Source organism: Garra rufa, chromosome 7 (assembly GCF_049309525.1).
Source record: "Garra rufa chromosome 7, GarRuf1.0, whole genome shotgun sequence".
NCBI classification, from domain to species: Eukaryota; Metazoa; Chordata; class Actinopteri; order Cypriniformes; family Cyprinidae; genus Garra; species Garra rufa.
Genome location: NC_133367.1, coordinates 20,942,464 through 20,968,896, shown reverse-complemented (window position 1 = coordinate 20,968,896; position 26,433 = coordinate 20,942,464). Strand labels below are relative to the sequence as shown.

The 26,433-nt window shown below is 31.8% G+C and overlaps 1 protein-coding gene and 1 long non-coding RNA gene across 2 annotated transcripts in view; one reads left to right on the top strand and one right to left on the bottom strand.

The window, feature by feature from the left end:
* Positions 1-1,628: 1,628 nt before the first annotated feature.
* Positions 1,629-4,060, top strand: LOC141337839 (uncharacterized). The gene is made up of 3 exons (XR_012355796.1): positions 1,629-1,898; positions 1,992-2,024; positions 2,110-4,060. It is a non-coding gene; the product is annotated as an uncharacterized lncRNA (long non-coding RNA).
* glsa (glutaminase a) overlaps positions 3,350-26,433 on the bottom strand; it is a 35,479-nt gene continuing 12,395 nt past the window's right edge. Inside the window, exons 8-18 of the mRNA XM_073843420.1 lie at positions 23,303-23,335; positions 23,161-23,219; positions 22,422-22,488; positions 22,289-22,339; positions 19,597-19,773; positions 19,378-19,509; positions 19,193-19,285; positions 12,175-12,236; positions 12,015-12,091; positions 11,810-11,873; positions 3,350-8,712 (exon numbers count right to left, since the gene is read on the bottom strand). Coding sequence (XP_073699521.1) covers positions 8,559-8,712; positions 11,810-11,873; positions 12,015-12,091; positions 12,175-12,236; positions 19,193-19,285; positions 19,378-19,509; positions 19,597-19,773; positions 22,289-22,339; positions 22,422-22,488; positions 23,161-23,219; positions 23,303-23,335 — 969 coding nt within the window. The 3' untranslated portion in view covers positions 3,350-8,558. The remainder of the gene's footprint in view (positions 8,713-11,809; positions 11,874-12,014; positions 12,092-12,174; positions 12,237-19,192; positions 19,286-19,377; positions 19,510-19,596; positions 19,774-22,288; positions 22,340-22,421; positions 22,489-23,160; positions 23,220-23,302; positions 23,336-26,433) is intronic.

Below are 26,433 nucleotides of genomic sequence, written 5' to 3'. Positions count from 1 at the left end.
TCTCCGAATTGCGAGTTTGTCTCGCAATTCTGACTTTATAACTTGCAGTTGAGTTTATATCATTCAATTCTGAGAAAATAACAATTGTCAACTTCTCAGAATTGCGATTGTTCCACAGAATTGTGAGTTTGTCTAACGCAATTTTGAGAAAAAAGTCAATTGTTGACATTATTTCTCAGAATTGTGAGTTAGAACTTAATTCTAAGAAATACTTGCAATTTTAAAAAATAAAGTCAACAGTCAACTGTCGACTTTATTTCTCATAATTGTGATTATTTCTCAGAATTGAGTTTCTCACAATTCTGACTTTATAACTTGCACTTGAGTTATATCATTAAATTCTGAGAAAGTCACAATTGTCAACTCGCAATTGAGAGACAAACTCAATTCTAAGAAATACTCGCAATTCTTAGAAATAAAAGTCAACAATGACTTGAGATTAAAAAGTCAACTGTCGACTTTATTTCTCAGAATTGCAAATATTTCTTAGAATTGAATTTGTCTTCCAGTTCTGACTTTATAACTCGCAGTTGAGTTTATGTCATTCAATTTTGAGAAAAACACAATTGTCAACTTTATTTCTCGCAATTCTGACTATAATCTGCAATTGCTAGTTTATATCACAGTTTTGAGAAAAAAAGTCACAATTGCTGAGTTCATTTCTAAGAATTGCAATTATTTTTTGCAAATGTGAAATGTAAAAAAAAAAGAGTCAGAATTGCAAGATGTAAACTCGCAATGGCAAGAAAAGTAGTTAGAAACGTGAGATAAAAAGTCGCAATTCTCTTTTTACATTTTTTTTTGTTTATTTAGTGGCCTATAGAAGACACTTGGAAGATTATTGCTGAAGTGAAAAAAAATTAAATAAACTAAAAAAAAAAATAAAATAAAAAAAAGCTATAGAAGTTTATTATTATGAACAATGTAAAAAAGTATAATCTTTTTAACATATATTATTTTAAATGAAATGTATATTTTCCTAAACATATTTAACTCTAAAACTGCGCGAAAACCAAAGCCACACAAATTATGTTTTAAAATTGAGGTTAGTATCACAGAAAAATTAACTTTCAGTAGGATTTTGTTTGGCTGCAGTAACAAATATTTCCACTAAATGAAATTTGCTTCCCAATTATTTCCACTGTGAATATTTTTGACCGCAAACAGTACAAGTGTGACTTTTTTCAAGACCATTTAACTTTTTCTAATCATGCCTATGATTTTTTTTGTGTTTAACGCTAAGGGTGAGCGATATACCAATAGACACGATTAACCGGTAGAAATTTGTCAACTAGTAGAGATTTTGGACTATCACCTCTATCACCGTTACACGCTCACTGGACATTGCTGTGCTACGTGGTCATGAAAATGTATCGCTTGCGTGTGTTTTTAAGCATTGCAGTTAAAAAACAAGAGATTTTAAGCTGTTTAAACGCAATAAGCAGTGAAAGAGAACTAATTTTGTTACATGGCAGCACTTATTTTTGCCTACTTTATAGGCTTTGAATGGTTAAATATTCACAAGTGTATGTCAAAATGTCCGTCTTTGCAAGTATCCTCGTAAACACAGTAATTTAGGTCTTAAGTGAAAGCAAACAGCTGGGAAAGAAAACATGTGTAACAGCATATTGGATTCGGGCGGCTCTTAGAGTGATAGCAGTCTAATATTCCTGCTGTCTGTAATTCATGGTAATCAAACAACAAAATAGAGATCTCTCACAATATATGTTATTTGTTCTACTGTATTTACTTTTGTCCTATTGCTTGTAATTAGTTTCTTATTCTTATTTAATCACTGACTTAACAGCTATTAAATGCTTGATTTTAGGCAGACGCAAGAATACAACGACACACTCATGCCAATGTCACCTGAGGTTTACGGCGAGCTGGAGCGCATGGTATGAAAAGTGATAATTATACATTTGCAATATCATTTAAAGCAATACTTCAATATTAACAGCGGTTATTCTCTCCATTTCTCTATATTTTAGAACCGATATGTTACCGATTCATTAACCTTTGAGGTAGAGTACTAATATTTCTTTTTATACCTATATACAAATATAAAATTTAAACAAATGCTGAATTTTGTTTTTTGCTTTTTTACAGCCCTCAGACTTGAGTCTCTCCTAAGTGACCTGAAAGGACAGATGATGCAGAAAATGTAGAAATGTTTCCTTCATTCTGTGTTTTTTTTTTTTTGTAATAACGCAAATGAAAGAGGAACATCTAGTCGAGGTATAACCATGGGGTTTGGTAATCCTCTCTTTTTCATTCAAACGTTATTAGAAAAACACTGTATACGTTGTCAACTATAGCATAAAGACGACTAAATGGATCGAATTAATCCCCACAGTAACTCTATCGTTACCTCAGCACCTATTCTAGAAAATCTTTCAGACAATGAAGTTGTAGCACTTCGTTTAGTATAGCAATTAAGATGCCAAGTACCAGAAAAGGGGGAGAAAGTAAACGAAAAAGCTAGATGAATTTCACACCAACTTATTTTCTGAAATTAAAATTAAACCTATTTTTAGGACTGTTAAGATTTCTTTACTGTACTGCAAACATATTTTATTTAAAGCAATGTGAAAGACTATTTTAAGTTGAAAACATTTATATAACATCAGTTTATGTTGTAGTGCCTTCAAAATCTGATAATTGTAGTACAGGAATTCGACTGCAATAAATATAATCACTGTATTAGCGTAAAAATATATATGGTGTGAGAATAATGGGAATGAACAAAAAACTCAAACATCTAAGCACGGAAATGTGCGAAAAATATGCAAAAAAATAAAACAGAAGTAGTCCTAAAATAGGCCTTTTCTTAAGCAAGTATAAGACTCGAAGTTTGAGTTACTTCTGTGAGGTTTTGGTGTAAAACACCTGAAAGATTCATCCAGAAAGAATTCTGAAGCTCTTAGGTGTTTACTTTCCTGACACCGTTTATAAATATGTGGAGAAAAAAAAAAACGTATGACCTGTTTTCTTAAAAATTTTTCTTGCCGGTGCTTTGTTAGTATTATGTCCACTTTATGTACTTGTAGTTTCTGCCGTTTTTGCACTGGATTGTACTGCTGTTTATTTACAGAGCAATATTTGTTTTTGTCTTTGTTTTGGACATGATAGAAAGTAAATACTGTGGAAATCCACCTGGTTTGGAACGCCTTAAAAATATGCACCTTAGAAAGTTTCGGCACTGATCAACAACGCGAAAAGCCAGTGTACATTGGCGAAAAAATACTGTTCGAAAACGGTCGTACAAAAAAAAAGTACATATTTTAGATGAAAATATCTATTGAATAGATGCATGTACTTGCAGATTCGAAAAATGAATATCAAAAGCTATATGTGTTCAAAGACTTTATTGTTTTTATCTAGTATTTCGTGTGTGGAATATATTGAGTATTGACATTAAATTCAAACAAATCTAGAACATCTACAGCACAGTTAAATAAAAGCAAATTAAGGGAAATTTACAACAACAATGCAGTACATTCATAGCAGTAATAAACAAAATACAGGAAAACAAAAATCGTAACAGACTTCTCCGAAAAAACTAAAATTCGACTACAGTGCAACAAGGAGTTGAACGAAGTTGGATTCAGTGACCTTTTTTTGTTTGTTTGTACTGTTGAGTCTTTTGGTTGCGTTGCTTCATTTTTTTTTCCCAATAACTAACAAATCGTCCACATTTACATCCACACGCACGTTACAAAACACATTTACAATACTTCAACAATAGTGTCCCACTAGAAAATATACACAAATTTGAGACTGACTCAGCTTTGGAGGTTTTTCAAGTATACGTGTGCCGTCTTCCGTACTGTACATTCGAACAATCATTGTGCTTTTCCGCATACAACATGTGCTTATAGACATCCAACCGCTTCTGAAGGGACTTTACCAAGTTACATAATTGACTGGACATTTTTAGACTGCATCTTGACCATAGCAGTCAGTGTAAATTCCAGTGCATTTTTGTTTGTTTATTTTCCACTTTCAATCTTGACATTTCACCATGTACTGAGAATAAATGTGACAATTTGACAATTTTGCTTGGTTGTTTTTCTATATGATCATAACAAATCCATTTTCACATCCTAAATGTCTTGAAGAACCGAAGGTGACACTCCAACCCAGTTTTAAAAGTTTCCAGTATGCTTAACTATTGAAAAACGTTCCTTGTTCAAAAATACAGGAAATTTCCTGTAGTACAATAAACAGGCAGGTACAAAAATGGTTATTTTAGTGCTTTAAAGTAATTTCATTAACAATTTACAGCAAGTTTCAATTTTGTTAACATTATTTAAGTAGATGGCTATCAAATACAGGAAATTTCCTGTAGTACAATGAACAGGGAAGTACGGAAATGTTTTTCCTAGTGCTTTAAATTAATTTCAGTGATACATAAGTAATGTTAATAAATGAAAAACAATAAACTGAAACACTGTAAAAGCATATAGGTAATAAATACAGGAAATTCTTGTTAACAGTAGTTAAGCAGATAAGTATCACATAAATGGAATTCGTAAGTCTCAGTATGAAAACGGTCCTTCTAGTGCTTTGAAGTAATTGTGGTGGCACTTTACAAAAAGTTTTCATTTGTTTACATTAGTTAAGTACATAGATATCAAATACAGGAAATTCCTGTAGCACACAGAATGGGCAGGTATGAAAATTGTACTTCTGGTGCTTTAAATTAATTCTGGTAACACTACAGTTTCGATTTGTTTACATTTGTTAAGTGTCACCAAAATACAGGAAATTTCCTGTAGTACAACAGGCGACACATCTTTCTAGTGGTTTGAAATAATTTCATGTTAATAAATTGAAACTTAAGAGGAATTAAGAGGAACACTTTACAATAAGTTTCAATTTGGAAATTCCTGTGGCACACTGAAAGGGCAGGTATGAAAACTACTTCTGGTGCTTTAAATTAATTTTGGTAACATTAAAATAATTTTTGATTTGTTTACATTAGTTGTCACAAAAATATAGGAAATTTCCTGTAGTACAATGAACAGGCAGGTACGATTTTTTTTTTTTAGTACTTTGAATTATTTTCAGCGTCACTTAACTAATGTAAATAAATTGAAACTTACTGAAAATCATATAGGTATGAAACAGGTAATTCTTGTAGTACAATGAACGAGCAGGTGGAAAATGGTCATTAACATTAACATTAGTTAGGCATACAAGTATGAAATACAGGGAATTCCTTTAGTACAGTAAAGTCCAGGTTCAAAATGGTGCTTTGAAGTAATATTGGTGACACTTTACAATAAGTTTCAATTTGTTTACATTAGTTAAGTACAAATTAGTAAGACAAATACAGGAAATTCTTGTAGTACGCATGGGCAGGTATGAAAATTGTAAATTAAATTAATTTTGGTGGCACTTAACTAATGTAAAGAAATTGAAACGTATTGTAAAGTATATACAGTCAAGCCCGAAATGATTCATAATACCCCTGGCAAATTAAAATTAAATTAAAATTAAAGTACTTTTATTCAACCAGCAAGTTTTTTTTTTTTTTTTTTCTCGGAAATGACAGAGGCTTCTCCCAAAAGATAATAAGACGATGTACAAGAGGCATCATTGTGGAAAAAAAAATATTTTTCAGCTTTTATTTACATTTGAACAAAAAGTGTCATGTCCATGTTTTTTGGCTATTACAGCTATCAAACGCTTCCTATAATTGCTGACCAGATTTTTTGCATGTCTTCACATTCATCCTTAGTGATGAGCTCCAGCTCTTTCAGGTTGGAGAGTCTCCTTGCCGTCACCCTGATCTTTAGCTTCCTCCACAGATTCTCAATTGGATTTATGTCAGGACTCTGGCTGGGCCACTGCAAAACGTTAATGTTTTGTCTGATAACCATTTCTTCACTTCTGCTGTGTGTTTTGGGTCGTTGTCGTGCTGAAATGTCCACTGGTGCCCAAGGCCAAATTTCTCTGCAGACTGCCTGATGTTGTTGTTGTTGAGAATTTTGATGTATTGCTCCTTTTTCATGGTGCCGTTTACTGTGATTAGGTTCTCTGGTCCACCTGGCTTCCGACCACGTCCTTTGAGATTTTTCACAGTGCAGAACGTCTTGTATTTTTTAATAATACTTTGCACTGTAGCCACTGGAACTTCAAAACATTTAGATATGGTCTTATAGCCCTTTCCTGACTTGTGAGCAGCCACAATGCGCAGCCGCAGGTCCTCAGTGAGCTCCTTTGTCTTAGCCATGACTGTCCACAAACCAACAGCAGAGAGCTTCTGTTTTTCACCTGTTGAGTTGATTAAAACAGCTGTTCCCAATGAATCAGGGTAATTAGGATGCTTTAGAACAGCTTGGACTATTTGGAATGGTATAGAACTTTGGATTTTCCCATAGACTGTGTCAGTTTGCAAAGGGTATGAATAATTTTGGACATGCCACTTTTTGTTCAAATGTAAATAAAAGCTGAGAAATATTTTTTCCCACAATGATGCCTCTTGTACATCGTCTTATTATCTTTTGGAGGAAGCCTGTGTCATTTCCGGGTCAAAAAAAAAAAAAACTTGCTGGTTGAATAAAAGTAACTTTAAGTCAGAATTTGCCAGGGGTATGAATAATTTTGGGCTTGACTGTAGGTACTGTATCAACTACAGGAAATACCTGTAGTACAATGAACAGGCAGGTATGAAAATTGTCAGTCTAGTGCTGTAAAGTAATTTCAGTGACACTTCACAATAAGTTTAAATTCATTAACATTGAAACTTGTGTACATAAGCAAATACAGGAAATTCCTGTAGTACATTGAATGACCAGGTATGAAAATGGTCAGTCTATTTTTTTTTTTTTTTTTTAAGTAATTTCAGTGACACTTCACAATAAGTTTAAATTCATTAACATTGAAACTTAATGTTTACATAATAATCAAACACAGGAAATACCTGTAATACACAGAACGGACAGGTATGAAAATGGTCCTTCTAGTGTTTTAAAGTAATTTTGGACATACTTTAAAATAAGTTTCAATTTGTTACAAGAAACAGAAATGTACGAAAATTGTCCTTCTAGTGTTCTAAAGTAATTTTGGTGACAACTAATGTAAACAAATTGAAACTTATTGTACAGTATACAGGTATCAAATACAGGAAATTCCTGTAGTACAATTAACGGGCAGGTGTAAATTGGACAGTCTAGTACTTTTTTTTTTTTGTAATTTCAGTGACACTTCACAATAAGTTTCAATTTGTTAACATTGGTAAGTATGTAGTTATCAAATACAGGAAATTCTTGTAGTACAATTAACGGGCAGGTGGAAAATGGTCCTTCTAGTGTTTTCAAGTAATTTCAGTGACACTTTACAGTAAGTTTTAATTTGTTAACATTAGTTAAGTCCATAGTCATCAAATACAGGACATACCTGTAGTACACTGAATGGACAGGTACAGAAAAAAATCCTTCTGGTGTTTTAAAGGAATTTTGGACATACTTTACAATAAGTTTCAATTTGTTACAATAAACAAGAACGTACGAAAATGGTCCTTCTGGCGTTTTTAAGTAATTTTGGTGACAACTAATGTAAACAAATTAAAACTCAATCAATCAAATACAGGAAATTCTTGTAGTACAATTAACAGGCAGGTGAAAAATGGTCCTTTTAGTGCTTTAAAGTAATTTCAGTGACACTTCACGCTAAGTTTCAATTAGTCAACATTAGTTAGGTAGACAGATATCATGAATTAACAATCAATAATACTTTTACAGCATTTATCATTCTTGGTTATTGTGAATTCCTGCAAATACTAATACATCTTACTTACAACTTTTAAATTGATAGTATAGGTATTTTGAACCAACCAAGAGTATACTTTTTTAAATACCTAGATTAATAATTGAGTTTATTATTAGTATGATACCTAAATTAACTAATGTAAAACATACTTGAAAAAACTTAATGTAAAGTGTTACTTTAATTGAATTAAGTAAAACATTGAAAGACAAATAAATATAATTACAAAAAATAGGTATAAACAAATAAAAAAAGTGCAATTTTTGGACAATCAATCAAGACAATCATATTTAGAACAAATTCACCAGATGATACACACTTAAAAGGCATAAAGAACTATTAATTTAAGACTAAAGTAAAACGGGTCAAAATGACATCCCAATGCTACTCTCTCCAGTCAAGCTGCCTTTTCGTAGATATCTTTTCTTAAGTATCTACTTGACATCATTATGACGGTTCTCAAACCATAAATGAATGTACATGACCTATATAGAAACTTTTCATATATACTTGTATTGAGTATATTCAATTTATATTGTATATTTACGTGGAGATACAGCTAAATAAGACCTCTATGAGGCTACATTCCCCCGAGTCTACGATAAAAACTTACCATGTTAACGGAGGTTACACATCACACACACACACACCACAAAACAGGGTAAAGGGGTCCAAAGACTTTTTTTTTTGTTGTGTTTTGTATGTTTTCTTCTCAAATGCGTACCTCAGACACACAGACTCACTGGGAAAAATCTGAAGTGTTTTAACGCAACAGATCATCTCTACAGCATCCCGTCCAAGTTCTTCTCGGCCGTTTCCTTTTCGGTGTCGGCTGTGGTCTCCTTTGGGCTATAGGTGTTGTGATAGTCCTGCAGGATTGTTACGACGTCGTGATGGCCGAAATGAATGGCCTCGTCCATAGGAGTGTTACCCCACCTGTGCAGGGATCAAACGGCAAGTTCAAACAGTATCTGTTGTGCCAAATCATTTTCATTTATTTCTGTGTGAAAAATAAAATGCAAACTAAAATGGGGTGAATGCACACCAAAAACATTAAAAATATGTGACCCTGGACCACAAAACCAGTCATATTTGTAGCAATAGCCATAAATCCACTGTATAAGTCAAAATTTGCGATTTTTCTTTTATGCCAAAAATCAAATCATTAGGATATTAAGTAAAGATCATGTTCCTACCATAAATACATCAAAACATAATTTTTGATTAGTAACATACATTGCTCAGAACTTTATTTGGACAACTTTAAAGGCGATTTTCTCAATATTTAGATTTTTTTTGCACCCTCAGATTCCAGATTTTCAAAAAGTTGTATCTTGGTTAAATATTGTCCTATATCCTAACAAACCATACATCAATGGATGATTCAAAACTTTAAATTAAACTTCGCAGATCAATTAAAATACATATTTTACTCAATTTATGTATCTTAAAATACAACTCTAATAATTTCTAAATTAAAGTCTAATTAAAGTCTAATTAAAGTCTAATTAAAGTCTAAAAACTTAAACTTCCATTGTAAATGGACTGCTGTAAACATTTATGAATTTTTATTAAAAATATTTAAAAAGTTGTGGTAATTTAATATTGTTAATTTGTAAACAAAGAACAACAGCATATTTATTAACCTAGATTAATTAGTTCTTTAAAAATGAATTATTTGTAACTAATATACATAAGTATATCTAAGTAATAAACTTTAAAACTTGTTTTACAAAGAGTTATTAAAGTGTTGCTATAATTTAATTTAATTTAAAAAAAAGGATTCCTCATAGCGACCCCTAGATGATGCAGTTCGATGTTCCCTTGAAAGGGAACCACATATTCTCATATTTCTCTGTAATTTCTATAAATATTATTAAATTAATTCAATCAATATTCATTTAATGTTACATTTATTACTCATTTATATTACTTATTGCTAAAACAATTTCATTAACTAACAATGAACATAACTTTCACACCATTTAGTAATCTTGGTTTTTGTTCATTTCTACATACACCTCAAATAATAAATGCTAGAAATTGTTAATTATTAGTTTATGATAGCTACCCAATAAATGTAATGTTAACAACTTGAGTGTTATCCTCAATTTTGAATTAAATCATAAATAATTAAATAAAATAATAAATAAAAACATAGCTGCAAGCAGCAATTACAGGGCCAAGCACACCAAAGGGTAAATGAGGAGCTAAGCATGGCATTGAGCACCAGACCAACTGCAACAATGAGTAAAAGGAAGCCATTTTAAGATGATTTTAGTCAAAATGACTAAATGAAAAATAATGTAGAACTGCTAGTAATATAATTTAATGGCTTATCACTTTTAACCAACAGGTGTTACTGTTATCAGATCGATGTGGTGTGTTTAGTGCGAGGTGACAAAGGCACACACAAAGTTTGGTGTCTTTATGTCAAAGTTTTGCAGAGATAAAGCCTCAGAGTCATTTTGGCATCAAGCCTAAAATTTGTAGCGGCACTGTATGAAAACGGTTTCATCTATCAACATGAAATCCATGACTTTTTGTCAGCACAGTCTGAAGATGATCTGACTCGATTTGGGTGAAAATCAGACGGTCTAGGAAGAGTTTGACAAAGTAGGTTTTCAACATAAATATGGCAGACAAGAAGTTCGGCCAACTATATATAATTGGTATCTATGTTGTCGGCATGACCGAGGGAATATTTTGAGACCAAATTCATTACAATAGGCTAATGCAATCTACAGTTATTAGCATTTTTGGAAATTTCATAAATAATGGTTAATGAATGGTTCATTACTCTTGACCAATAGGTGGCGCTGTTACCAAATTGATGTGGTGTAATCAGTGTGAGGTGACAATGCTACAGCTTCAGATGCACTCTGGCATCTTCACAGCAAATTCGTTAATGCGTTAAATGAAAACGGTTTTGTATATCGACACGAAATCCATAACATTATGTAAACATTGTCTGAAGAAGATCAGAGTCAAATTTGGTGAAAATCGGACCAACTGTCTAGGAGGTGTTTGAAAAAGTAGGTTTTCAAACCAAACAATTTTTGGCCGAACTATTGAGAAGTTATAAGCAAAAACATCCATTTTTTATATCTCCAGACCACTAGGTGGCACTGTGCCAAAACACTGCTGGTAGCCTCGGGTCATGCTTGTTATCACACACACCAAGTTTGGTCTCAATACGCCAAACCGTTGCAGAGATATAGGCTCACATCCATTTTTGTTTGCTTTTCATAGAATTTCATACAGTTTGCATGATCTTTGAAAACGGTTTGACTAATCAACTTGAATTCCGTAACTTTTTGCCAGCATGGTCTGAAGATGATCTGAGCCAATTTTGGAGAAAATCAGACAAACTGTCTAGGACGAGTTCTAAAAAGTAGGTTTTTTTGAACAATTAAAAATAGAAAAAGATCTAAACCTTTACATTTTTGAATATTGGTGTTTATTCGACTCGACATGAACCGAGGATTCTGAGAAAAATTTGTGAAATTTTGGACAAGTGGTGGCGCTAGAGAACTTGAGGTAGAGACTCCAAATGTGCTGTGGTCAATGTTGAGACTGTCCTCTATCAGTGTGCCAAATTTCACAACTTTCCCACAAGCGGTTCTATGGGCTGCCATAGACTCAAGAGCGGAAGAAGCGGAAGAAGAACGCCGACGTATACAATAGGTGCCTTCGCACATTCAGTGCTTGGCCCCTAAAGTTAAAACTTAGGCATTAATTAAAAAAATAATAATTATAATCTTAACTGGATAAGGTGCTATTTTTTTTGTCATTTTACATTATTATGATGGCTAATAAATGTATGGATAGTTAAGTACAATGAATTGCTACATAAATGCATTCAAATCTATAAAAATATGTTTAAAATGGCTGACAGTTAACAAATCAAGATTATCTTAAATACAATTTCTTGAATACAACTTTAATGCAATCACGGTAATAGTGACCTATAGGTGTTTTTACCAGTTGCATAACAAAACAAGATCTGTGTGGTAGTATTTCACATTCGTACCTGTCCTTGGGCACCGGATTCACCTTACAAGCTTCTAGGAGAAAGCGCACAACCTCAGCGTGTCCTGAAACCCACAAAAGCACATATTAGCAAGATTTCCACTCAGCCCAGAGCGAAAATGAGGTCAAGCAGAGGAAATAAACAGCAAGTCAGCAAGTCTGTGGGTTGAAGAGGGTGATAATATCAATAGTTCCTTGCACTACACCTTCAGCAGCAGCCACGTGAAGAGCCGTCCGAGAGTCATAATCTCTCTGCTCCATATCCATCGACGAGAGCGCAAACCTATGCAAAGCACAAACACACACAAAGTAAGAAACTCAACGTTTAAACTGTGCAAATTGTGTTAAAAACTGCATAAAACATACCTTCTCAGAGCCGACACATCTCCGGTGTAGGCCGCAAACAGCAGGTTGATAACCGACTTGACCTGGAAGAAAACAGAGGAGTCGTTTGTGGTACTTTAACAACATTAGGATGACATTATAGCGTTACGAACTTCGCCCAAAAAAATCGCTAAAAGATCCCAAAGCCTGTTGGTTCGCATTAATGATCTGCAAAAAATGACATCAAAGTCAACTTGTGAAACAAAACGACAGTTAAATGAAACTAACACATGCTTAAAACATTAAACAGTTGCAGTGCTTTCAAAACAGGGATAATTAAACAAAATATACTTGAAAATAAAACAATTAAAATAAACAAAGCAAAACACAAACAAAACAAAACCAACTAAAAACACAACAAAAACAAACCCAGTTTTGTGTTCAAAAAAGTAAAACAAACAAAACCAACTAAAAACAACACAAAAAAACTAAAACTAAAACAAAAAAACGAAACCAACTAGTATAAAACAAAATAAATAGCAATGTTTTCAAAACATGGATAATGAAACAAAATACACTTGAAAATAAAACAAAAACCCAAATGAACAAAGCAAAACACAAACAAACAAAACAAAACCAACTAAAAACAAAAAAAAACAGTTTGTCGTCAAAGAAAAAAAATCAAAACCAAGTAAAACAAAGCAAATAAAAAAAAATAAAACCAATTAAACACTAAAACAAAAACAACTAAAAAATTAAAACAAATTAAAATAAAACAAAATAAAAAAGTGCAATGTTTTCAAAACAGGGATAATGAAACAAAATACACTTGAAAATAAAACAAAAACCCAAATAAACAAAGCAAAACACAAACAAACAAAACCAACAAAAAAAAAAAGAAAAGTTTTTTGTCAAAGAAAAAAATCAAAACCAAGTAAAACAAAGCAAATAAAAAACAAAACCAATAAAAACTATAACAAAAACAACTAAAAAAAAAATAAAACAAACTAAAATAAAACAAAATAAAAAAGTGCAATGTTTTCAAAACAGGGATAAAGAAACAAAATATACTTGAAAATAAAACAAAAACCAAATAAACAAAGCAAAACACAAACAAACAAAACCAACTAAAAACACAACAAAAACAAACCCAGTGTTTTGTAAAAAAAAAAAAAAAGCAATACAAACAATACCAACTAAAAAAAAACAACTAAAACAAAAACTAACAATAAAAAAATTGCAATGTTTTCAAAACAGGGATAAAGTAACAAAATACACACAGCGTTAAATAAATTTTGTTTTTTATCAATCATTTATTAAAATCACAATGCAAAATAAATAAAAACAAGTCAACCTAGTTTAAAGTAGATCATCTTTTTGGCACAAACAAATGTTTTTTTAAAGAGTTGCTCATATTTCACATCATCACATTTCATATAGTGAATGATAATACTGAAAAAAAAAACTAAAATAAAATGAAACACCAAGTTCAAGTAATCAGTTTAAATGATAGCAAGATTAAAACAATTCTCAGTGGGATGTAACTCATTTCAGTAATTTTTAAGCACAGTTAGAGGCACAGTTTCAGAAATGATAAATGATTCCTTGAACTGACAGTATAATGAAAAACCTACAGTAAATATTTAATTCAAGTGAAAACTGGGTTACAGATGTAGATGATGTGGGCACAGGATAATACTTGCATTGTTAAACCCACTAGTTACACAATCTTTCCTACCTGACCTTAGATAACCACTTCCACTCTGGTTAGCGTTAGTCACTTGTTTGGTTGGTAATACAATGTCTAAATTCCTTACTTTTATGATTTACACATAATAAAAGAGTTTTTCTTTTGTTCAAACAAATGTAATTAAACATTGTGGGTGCTGGACTGAGCAGAGGACCCAGAACCCAGAGGATTGCAGAAGTTATAAAGTCACATATTTTGCCTGATTACATGAAATAGTTATTTCAAATACATTCACATGTTTTTCCCATCACTTGATCCCCAATACTGCCTGAAATAAGTTAACAGAACATACACCAAAACATACATTCAACAAACATTTAGACATCACCAAAGGTAAAAAAAATGAAAGAATAATGTAATTATGTACAAATAAAAAATAAAATAAACTGTAAAAGTAACTGTAAACCATTTTTATGAAGGCATTTGTTGGTTTGTTGGTTAGTTTTCTTAGAAATTGTATTTTTTTTTTACTTTTTGTACAGTTTAAAGGCGTGTTATTTTTGTGAAGATAGCAGCAACAAACAAAAATGGCAAAAGTACTTATTTCCAAAAAGGTTAAATGTCGACTGATTTAGAAGGTTAGCTTATAAATAATTTACTTATTTTTCTCATAGGCCAGATATCTTTTCACATTAAACTAGTATAGAAGAAACTAAAGGGGGAAAACAGTAAATATATGACCGTCTTGTCACAATTATAACAGTTTTTGATTAGAACACAAAACAACAATATTATTTTTTTATGCTACCCTTAGATTACTCTAATTAAAACAAAATTGCACATTAAGTTTACAGATCTTTGGCTGGCTTTAGAGTGTGCATTTCATGCAAAAACCAACAAAACCGCCATAAACAGGAAAAAAAAATAAATAAATAAAAAAAAAAAACACTGAACCAACTACAACAAAATAAAACAAAACCATCTTAAACAAAACAAACAAAAACAAAACCTAAAAAAAAACTAAAAAAAAAAAAACTAAAACAAAACAAAAAACAAAAAACAAAAACCAAAAACAAACTAATTAAAACAAAATGAAACAAACCCAAGTTAAATAAACAAACAAAAACAAAACAAAACCACGGTCCGTGTACTTTTTCGTTCATTCATTACTCTATTTTGGAAAAGGGTGCAGCTTGGTTTTTTGTTTAAAAGAAAAAAAAAAAACAGAAATTGGCTGTATTTTGTTTTCCAAATGAATTTTCATCAAATAATAGTATTAGAAAATTGGACGCATTTCCGATCGTTTTTTTATTTGTAATGTTTATTTGTACATTTATTGTATTTAATTTGACTGATCCTATCTTTACCCGGAAGTAAATTACACCATTGTGCGGGTATCAGTGATGCGCGGGTTGATCCGAAATGAGTAGGTGCCCGCGGTCACGAGTCATCCAAAAATATTTTTAATGATATTCCCACATGTGGAAAACCAATTTTGAAGTCGTTTAATCGCTTCTACCCGTGAACCCAAAAACGAAAAAAATCGAGCCAAAATTTTGTTTTTCCATTTTCTGAACAAATGAAAAAAACTAATAAAGGAACCATTTCTGCTTATTTCGTCTTAAATTAAAAAACAACTGAACACAACGTACACGGACCAACCATCTTAAACAAAACAAGCTAAACCAACTAAAACTAACAAAAAAAAAACAAAGCCAACTAAAATAAACAAAACCAACTAAAAAAACAATACAAAACCATCTTGAAACAAAAAAATCTAAACCAACTAAAACTAACAAACAAGAACAACAAAAAAAAAACAAAAAAAAACTTAAAATAAAACCAACTAATTAAAACAAAACAAACCCAATTTTTAAAAAAGCTACACAAAACAAACCATCTTAAAAGGAAAAAAAACTAAACCAACTAAAACTAACAAACAAGAACAACTAAAAAAAAAAAAAAAAAAAAAAAAAAACAACAACCAATTAAAACAAAACAAACCCAATTTTTAAAAAAGCTACACAAAACAAACCATCTTAAAAGGAAAAAAACTAAACCAACTAAAACTAACAAACAAGAACAACTAAAAAAAACAACAAAACAAAAAACAAAACCAACCAATTAAAACAAAACAAACCCAATTTTTAAAAAAGCTACACAAAACAAACCATCTTAAAAGGAAAAAAAAACTAAACCAACTAAAACAAACAAGAACAACTAAAAAAACAACAAAACAAAAAACAAAACCAACTAATTAAAACAAAACAAACCAAACCCAATTTTTAAAAAAGCTACACAAAACAAACCATCTTAAAAGGAAAAAAAACTAAACCAACTAAAACAAACAAGAACAACTAAAAAAACAACAAAACAAAAAACAAAACCAACTAATTAAAACAAAACAAACCCAATTTTTAAAAAAGCTACACAAAAAAAAACATCTTAAAAGGAAAAAAACTAAACCAACTAAAACTAACAAACAAGAACAACTAAAAAAAACAACAAAACAAAAAACAAAACCAACCAATTAAAACAAAACAAACCCAATTTTTAAAAAAGCTACACAAAACAAACCATCTTAAAAGGAAAAAAACTAAACCAACTAAAACTAACAAACAAGAACAACTAAAAAAAACAACAAAACAAAAAACAAAACCAACCAATTAAAACAAAACAAACCCAATTTTTAAAAAAGCTACACAAAACAAACCATCTTAAAAGGAAAAAAACTAAACCAACTAAAACTAACAAACAAGAACAACTAAAAAAAACAACAAAACAAAAAACAAAACCAACCAATTAAAACAAAACAAACCCAATTTTTAAAAAAGCTACACAAAACAAACCATCTTAAAAGGAAAAAAAAACTAAACCAACTAAAACAAACAAGAACAACTAAAAAAACAACAAAACAAAAAACAAAACCAACTAATTAAAACAAAACAAACCAAACCCAATTTTTAAAAAAGCTACACAAAACAAACCATCTTAAAAGGAAAAAAAACTAAACCAACTAAAAACTAACAAACAAGAACTACTAAAAAAACAACAAAACAAAACCAACTAATTAAAACAAAACAAACCCAATTTTTAAAAAAGCTACACAAAACAAACCATCTTAAAAGGAAAAAAAACTAAACCAACTAAAACTAACAAAACAACTGAAAAAAAAACATCTAAAAATAAAACAAACAAAAACAAAGCCAACTAAAATAAAACAAAACCAAAACCAACTAAAATAAAACACCAAACGAAACAAACACATTTTTTAGAAAAGCAAAACAAAAACAAAACCAACTTAAAACACGAAACAAAACAAATTAAAAAAAAAGCAAAACAAAACAGAAAACCAACTCAAACAAAACAAAACAAAACAAAAAAACACTTTAATCCCAAAGAGTGATGAATCAAAAGAAAATGACTGGATGATGGGGAGGAAAGGGTGGTCGCTGTTGTCTCTTCTAGTTTCTTTCCGCCACAGTTTCCATCCGATAGACTACAGTGGTGGAACTGTCCTCATCCGTTTCAGAAGGACACACTTTTTTCCACGCTTTGTCAGTGAGTGCTAGTTCTTGCTGAAGGCTCGTATAGTCCAGCGGTTCAAGATTCTGCTGCTGTTGCTGGGGTTCAACGAACACGGACACGGATAGATTATCAGATTAGATTATTTCACCATGGAATTTCCTGCTTGGATTAGTATGGATGGCAGAGTAAGAAGAAAACAGGGAAATGGCAGAAACTTGAGCAAGCCAGTCAATCAGAACAGGTGTTAATATCAAGTGAAAAAGCGTAACGGCCAGAACTACATTATATTAGCAAGTGTATGTCAGCAGTAAGTCAAGCAGGAAAATATTTAGCATCCAAAATTAAGGCACTTGGATGGTAGTCAAGTTTAAAAGCAGACAGTGCGCTGGTCCTCCAGCAGAGGGCAGACAAAGAAGAGGAAAAGAAATATGCAATGGCTAAGAGAAGTAAAATGTTCAATAATACAGGTTAAGATTGCAGGACAATTAGCATTATTTGGTTTGTCAGTTCACACTGATTAATACATACACACATACTCTCAATGCCAATGTTATAGGATCCTTAGCATTAGCTGCATCTAGAGGTGGGATATATATTGGCCCAAAAAAGTAAACGGACGTTTAAGCAATGCTTAATGCAAAATTGAATTACATTAGATATAAAAACAAAGCAAAAACTAAACCAAGCCAAGTAGTATCTGCAAACTAACATGTTTTCTGAGTTATTTTACAATGACAAAAGTTTTTATTTTTTTAGAAAGACATTATAAAAGAAATAGCTATAAAACAAAATAAATATAGAACTAATAACTAAATATTATGACAATCAATCAATAAATAATTAATAATTAAATACCATGATATGACACCGTTATTTTGTGTGTATATATATGAATAATTCAAAATAGGGACCTCTTTTACAACTGCTATTTTATCTTAATTTTTTTTATATATATATATATATATATATATATATATATATATACACACTTACAGAAAACCAACACAAAATCCACAAAAACAAACAAAACTAAACCAACTACAATAAAACAAAACAAAGCAAAACAAAAAAACTAAAAACATAACAAAACAAACCCAAATTTAAAACAAAACCAAAACAAATAAACAACTAAAATAAAACAAAAAACAACTAAAACAAAACCAATCAAAAGCGAACATAAACAAAACCAACTAAAACAACAAACAAAACCAACTAAAAACAAAATAACTAAAACAAAACCAACTAAAACAAAACGCAATCAAACAAAAAAACTAAAACAAAACAAACAAACAAACAAACACACACAAATAACACCAATTAAAATAACAAACAAAACCAACTAAAAACAAAATAACTAAAACAAAACGCAATCAAACAAAAAAACTAAAACTAAACAAACAAACACACAAATAACACCAACTAAAATAACAAACAAAAGCAACTAAAACAAATATATTTATTATTTTTTTAATAAATTTTTTTTTTACAACCTCTATTTTATCTGTTCTGCCACATTTTATTAACTTTTTAGGTGCATTAAACTAAAAACTACTAATATACAATATATAATTAAAGTTAATCCAGATCATTCTTTATTCATATTAATAAATATATTATTAAATGTTAATTTACTCAATCTGGCAATAGCTGGCAGCAAAACAAGCAATAGTAGGAAAGCTTGATAGCATTAGTAACAGTTATTAAGGGGCTCTGTCGCTTAATGATTAGAAATTTGCGGGGGAAAAAAAAAACAATTATTTGAACATTTGTCGGGTTATTGCCCACCCCTAGTTGCATCAGTTGCATTCTGTTTGTGATTGGAAGGAAGGATCTGTCACTCACCCGCTGTTCTCCACCCTCTCGGCGTGGATCTAGTTTCTTGGCAAAGTGGCGTAAATTATCATAGTTGTGGAAGTTAAAGAGCTGGACCAGATCCTGAAAAAAAGAAAAAAGAAAACTCAAATCAATGTGAGCAAGAGAGACACAATTGTAACTATTTATTAGCTAAGAAGATACAGATTTAGTACCGTGCAAAACTGGATGCCTCGCACACTGTTCCCCAATTTGTCAAGAGGAGGAGACCAACACATAATGCCCATTACGTTGGGAACCACCAGCAGGATGCCTCCGGAAACGCCTGATTTAGCCGGGAGACCAACCTACAGTAAAACACAACTCGAGTTTGTCTCATATTCTGAAAATAAAACCATCAGATATTTCCACAGGTGTGTGCGTGTGAAACTCACATGGAAAGCAAACTGTCCAGAGAAGTCGTACATGCCGCAGGAGTGCATAAGACTCAGAGTGTCTCGCACAGCCTCGGGATTCAGCACACGCTCGCCCGTGATTGGACAAAAGCCGCCGTTCGCCAGGGTAGCTGCCATCACACTGGCACTTTCGCAGGTTACCTCGATGGAGCAAAGCTGAACAAACAAAACAAAAACATATAATCATAAATAACTCATATACACTACTAGTCAAAAGTTTATGAACAGTAAGATTTTTTAAGTTTTTTTAAATAAGTCTCTTTTGCTCACCAAGCGTGCATTTGTTTGATCCAAAGTACAGCCAAAACTGTCAATTTTTTAAATATTTTTACTATTTAAAATAACTGTTTTCTATTTGAATACATTTTAAAATGTCATTTATTCCTGTGATGAAAGCTACATGTTCAGCATCATTACTCCAGTCTTCAGTGTCATGTCAGAAATCATTCTAATATGCAAATTTGCTGTTCAAGAAACATTTTTATTGTTCATTTATTTATTGTTATTATTATCATCATCAATATTTAAAACAAGGATGCTTAAAAAAAAAATCAAAAGTGATGATAAAGGCATTTATAATGTTACAAAAGACTTCTATTTCAAATAAATGCAGTTTGTTTACTTTCTATTCATCAAAGAAATCTGAAAAAAATCTACTTGGCTGTTTTCAACATAATAATAATAATAATAATAATAATAATAATAATAATAAATGTTTTTTTGAGCAGCAAATCAGAATATTAGAATGATTTCTGAAGGATCATGTGACTGGAGTAATAATGCTAAAAAATTCCACTTTGAAATCACAGGAATAAATTACATTTTAAAATATATTCAAAAAGAAAACTGTTATTTTAAATTGCAAAAATATTTCAAACTTGTACTGTTGTACAAGGGTCAAATAAATGCAGGCTTGGTGAGCAGTAGAGACTTCTTTAAAAAACATAAAAATGACTACATGACTACAGTCCATCAATTAATGTCTTGTGAAGCCAAAAGCTGCATGTTTGTAACAAACCGATCCATCAAAAGAAGTTTTCAACTTTAAACCATTGCTCCCAGCTAAACTACCAGTGCATAAAATTCCACTGCTTCCTCCAGTGAAAAAGGCCTTCCCCTGTTGTCCTGTCACATCAAAGTCCACCAACATATTTATGTAGAACTGTTTTGACTTGCAAACAGTACTTAATTTGCACATATTTCTCTCTTAATTCAGAAAAAAACATCTTTTTCACTGGACAAAACAATGTTATTAGATAGAGGACTCTTTTCAGCTGTTCTGAAGTTAAAAATGTCCTAGCAATGGATTTGCTTCTTATAAACATGGACCTTTACAAAAGTTTGCCTTTCACAAGACATTAATTGATGGACTGGAGTGGTGTGGATTACTTGTGGATTGTGATGTTTTTTTTTACCAAGTATTTGAACTCTCATTCTGACGGCACTCATTTACTGCAACCGAGCCATTGGTGAGCAAGTGATGTAATGCTAAATTTCTCCAAATCTATTCTGACGAAGAAACAAACTCATCTACATCTTGGATGGCTTGAGAGCGAGTACATTTTTAGCAAATTTTCATTTTTAGACTAACTATTACTGCATTTTTAGTCATAACTATTGGGAAAAAAATAGTAAAATTCTTAAAGATTTACAAAATCAATTTCATGTAAAACAACTAATGTGATAACGTGGAAAATAAGTAATAAGTTAGATGTGGAATCTTTTTTTAATCTTTAACTTTTCAGTAAAAAAAAAAAAATCTAAACAGTACCTATACTTTAACATAAACTATTTCTTAATACTTGTTATAAAAAAAACATTATAGAACATTTCGTAAATGTTAGAAGTTTCTGTTTACTGGCAGCTATGTACACATTTAAACTGAAAAACTGAAAGAGGCTGTTTAAAGGGGGGTCCAATGCTGTTTCACGCATGTTATTTACACAGCTAAACATGGCCAAAGTTTCGAAAAGATTTGGACATAGAGTATTTCTGTGCCGAATACACACTTCCGGGTTTCTTACAAGTTTCTTACATGCCTCTTCATGACATCCTGAAGGGTGGAACTCCTTGTATGGGCATTCTCACATCGAACAGAGCGAGAACGAGAGCGAGAGCAAGAGCGCGCCCATCAATGTGCTTCATTCGGCTGCACTGCTGCACGGGACTTACTCAAGAAGAAAGTCTCTAAAGAAGTGTGGTTTTGGTTGTAAGGCAAAGATAACCTTGCTCAGCTTCCTGAAGAACCCAGCGATACGTGAACAGTGGATGCTGTTTCTTTTTTTGGGGGCAGAAACAGTTTTGCAAGTGTGTTTATTGACGAAAGTTTTATAAACAAGGCCCGGTTCGACGCTGGATTTGCACATCGTTTGATATTGAAAGATGGAGCAGTCCCAGCTATAAAAGATCCCGGTCATGATTCACAACTGCAGATGGTACGTGAAACGGCATCAAATGTCTGCGTGCAAGTTCTCGTCAATCTTTAGCTCTGCCAACAGGAGGAGCTCGGTTGTTTTCAGAAAGAATAGTAAAGCTGTATCTTTCTTTTGTCAATATGATAAAACTACTTTTTGGAAATATGAAGGATGCAGCACCTACTCTATAGGTACTCAAGATTAACATAAGATTGGGTGAAACTGTGTGTGTTATGCCCCCTTTAACTTATACTAACCTGGAAGTAAAGGTCCAGGATGGAGATCATATCTGTACCCTCTGGGAAACACTGCAGGTATAGAAAAAAAAAAGTTTTTAGTGGATTTTACAGACAATAGTCCGTAATTGCTATAAAATGTTTAAACGCATACCTTCTTCTCCTTCAAGTAGTAACCAATGGCAAAGTTTCTGTCACCCGACAGCCGCTCTGACTGAAACCTACCAACAACAAGAACTTCTTCAATTTTCACACAGATAATGTAACGTCAGGAAACAAACTAAACTAAACATGATTTTTTTATTGACGGTCTTAAAGGGTTAGTTAACTCAAAAATGAAAATTCTGTCATTAATTACTCATTCTCATGTCATTCCAAACATGTAAGACCTTTGTTTATCTTCAGAACACAAATTAAGATACTTTTGATAAAATCCGAGAGCTTTCTAACCCTGCATAGACAGCAACACAACTGACACTTTCAAGACCCAGAAAGGTAGTAAGGACATCATAATAATGGTCTGTACTCTCATGAACGAGCGTCAAAGACTGACACGGAAGAGAAGTCATTATTTTAGTTTTCTTTGCGTACAAATAGTATTATCGTAGCTTCATAAAATACCGGTTGAACCACTGATGTCACATGGACTATTTTAACAAAATTCTTACTATCTTTCTGGGCCTTGAACGTGTCAGTTGCTGTCTATTTAGGGTCAGAAAGCTCTTGGATTTCATCAAAAATATCTTAATTTGTGTTCTGAAGATAAAAGAAGGTCATACGGGTTTGGAACGACATGAGGGTGAGTAATTATTGACAGAAGTTTCAGTTTTGGGTGAAACCCTGATATTGACTAATAGTGACCTTTTTTTGCATTAGCATTGAAAAACACTTACGTAGCGTTGCTGAAACCAACATATTCATTTCCTGCCAACTTCTTCATAAAGTTCATCACCTAAAAACAAAAGACTTCATTAAACGCCACAACTCTTAACGTGATTAACAGTAAAAAATCTATTATATAATTATTATACTTACATAGTCAAACTTTTCAGCATTGCTTACACCTTGCTGAAAGTCAAAAATAAACTGCATGAATGTGTTTTATCATTGAAATTAACTGTCTTGTTGAGTTACACACAAACTTCTCAATGCATAGCCATTTAGTTAAAGGAAACATTATTAAACTACCACAAAATTTAGACAATCACATTATAGACAGAAATTCTATAAATTAGACTGACATGTTGTAGTAAAATCATTTTTCTACAGCTTGAGAGGCATTTCAAATGAAGAATGGAAAAAAATGATTCTAGCTCACTAGATTTGAGTAACATCATTGAAAGAAACAAAGGCAAACAGTGTTTGTGTCCAAGTAAGTACTATTATTGCTGTGGAATCACAATTGTAAGTTGTTAAAGGGAGTGTGGAAAAAAAATCAGACAGATTAAAAACCAATAAAAAACACTAAATTGTCAAGTAATTTGAACTGTGTGTTGTCTGTAAGATTGTTTTAGTAGATTTCTAAAGCAACTCATGTAATGGATTAATTTGAGGATCTAAAAATAAGTTTTTTCCACATTGAAGAAATGTTACACAAACAAAAAAAGTATTGTATCTTACTAGACACTTGGATTTTTAAGTTAAAAAGGACTAAAAAGAAAAGAAAAATAAACTTGATTCTGAGGTAATTAAACAGAATTACATTTGATTTTCTGTCAAAGCAATGAATTTGTCAGACTTGCGCTAATGTAGCTTAGCATCAGCTTGGGTTGAAATTTGTTCAATGAGGAAAAACAAATAAATGAAAGGGAAATTACCAACGTCATTGACCTGTTGGAGGGTCAAAATTTCCCACAGTTCCTAATGCTGTAAAATACGCAACAACAATAAAACCACAAAAAGCCTTCACACAGACATCACACATTACCACCCCGACAGGCCTGAGAAAAGATGCGGATCATGCAGAGGATTTTACCTTTAACGCCACAAAATGTCATCACAAATTCGTAAAATATTCGAATTCGTAAAAATACAAGATATCTTGTTATAAATATATACTTATACATGTTTGTAATATTGTTTATAATAACAGGTAAACAAAGCCCTGCATTTCTAATGTATGTCTCAACAAGAAAGCTAACTAGATTGTGGCTGTTTTCAAAATGACGATATAACACTATTCTATTCTATGGAAGCCCATTTCCGCTACAAAAAAATAAAAAAAATAAAAATAAAAATATCGGACAATTCAAATTTTTTTCTTGCAATTGCGAGTTTACGCCTCGCAATTCTGACTTTTGTTCACAGAATTGTACAAACTCACAATTCTGAAAAATTAAGTAAGAATTGCGTGATATAAACTCGCAATTGCGAATTATAAAGTCAGAAGTCACAATTCAGAGAAATAAACTCACAATTCTGTCTTTTTTTCTCAGAACTGCAAGATTTCATGTCGCAATTCTGACTTTTTTCTCAGAATTGCGAGTTTGTATCTTGCAATTCTGACTTTGTAACAATTGTGAGTTTATATCTAGCAATTCTGACTTTATAGCTCGCAATTGAGAGCTTATATTTCCCAATTCTGACTTTATAGCTCGCAATTGCAAGTTTATATTTCACAGTTCTGACTTTCTAACAATTGCGAGTTTATATCTCGCAATTCTGACTTTATAGCTCGCAACTGCAAGTTTATATTTCACAGTTCTGACTTTCTAACAATTGCGAGTTTATATTTCGCAGTTCTGACTTTATAGCTCGCAATTGCAAGTTTATATTTCACAGTTCTGACTTTATAGCTCGCAATTGCAAGTTTATATTTCACAGTTCTGACTTCCTAACAATTGTGAGTTTATAGCTCGCAATTGCAAGTTTATATTTCACATTTCTGACTTTCTAACAATTGCGAGTTTATATCTCGCAATTCTGACTTTATAGCTCGCAACTGTGAGTTTATATTTCGCAATTCTGACTTTATAGCTCGCAATTGCAAGTTTATATTTCACAGTTCTGACTTCCTAACAATTGTGAGTTTATATTTCGCAATTCTGACTTTATAGCTCGCAACTGTGAGTTTATATTTCGCAATTCTGACTTTATAGCTCGCAATTGCAAGTTTATATTTCACAGTTCTGACTTCCTAACAATTGTGAGTTTATATTTCACAGTTCTGACTTCCTAACAATTGTGAGTTTATATCTCGCAATTCTGACTTTATAGCTCGCAATTGCAAGTTTATATTTCACAATTCTGTCTTTATCACAATTGCGAATTTATATCTCGCAATTCTGTACTTATAGAATAGAATTTATAGAATATATAGAATTTATAACTTCTGAGCAATTCTGAGTTTATATCTTGCAATTTTGACTAACAATTGCGAGTTTAGATCTCGTAATTCTGACTTTATAACTCTCAATTCTGAACTTATAACAGTTGAGTAACAGTTTATAACTTTCAATTGCAAGTTTATATTTTACAGTTCTGAGTTTATAACAAATTGCGAGTTTATATCTCATAATTCTGACTTTCTCACAATTCTGACTTTATAACTCACTATTTTGAGTTTATATTTCACAGTTATGACTTTATGACAATTGTGAGTTTATATCTAATTATTCTGACTTCATAATTGTGAGTTTATATCTCATAATTGTGACATAACTCGCAACTGCGAGTTTATAGCTTGCAATTCTGACTTTAACAATTGCGAGTGTACATCTTGCAATTCTGAGAAAAAAAGTCAGAATTGTGAGATCAAAAGTCGCATTAACCTTTGTTTATCTTTTCTTCAGTGACGAAAATAGGCTTCCATACTATTCTGTCTGCTATCTGAAGAATAAAACACATTTTATATTTATATAGTGTATTTTTAATATCTTCCTTTTATCCAAAGTGTTTATTCTTAACACACTGTCCTTTCGAATTCTGGACCATCATTCGTTCTCTCTTGCATCTGTTTGCTCTTTTCCCCCTTATCTTCCCCCAACCCACTTCAATATAATCCTTTCAGCATGATTATTCATAACCTTAATCTGATGAGAGAGGGAAAGTAATCAGATTAAATCCATTCGTCCCTCTGATCCGTTCTCACGTCAAATATCCACAAACGCATCAAGCTAAACATTCGGCAAGGCACTTTTAGGTTATCAAATTAAGAATAAAATGAG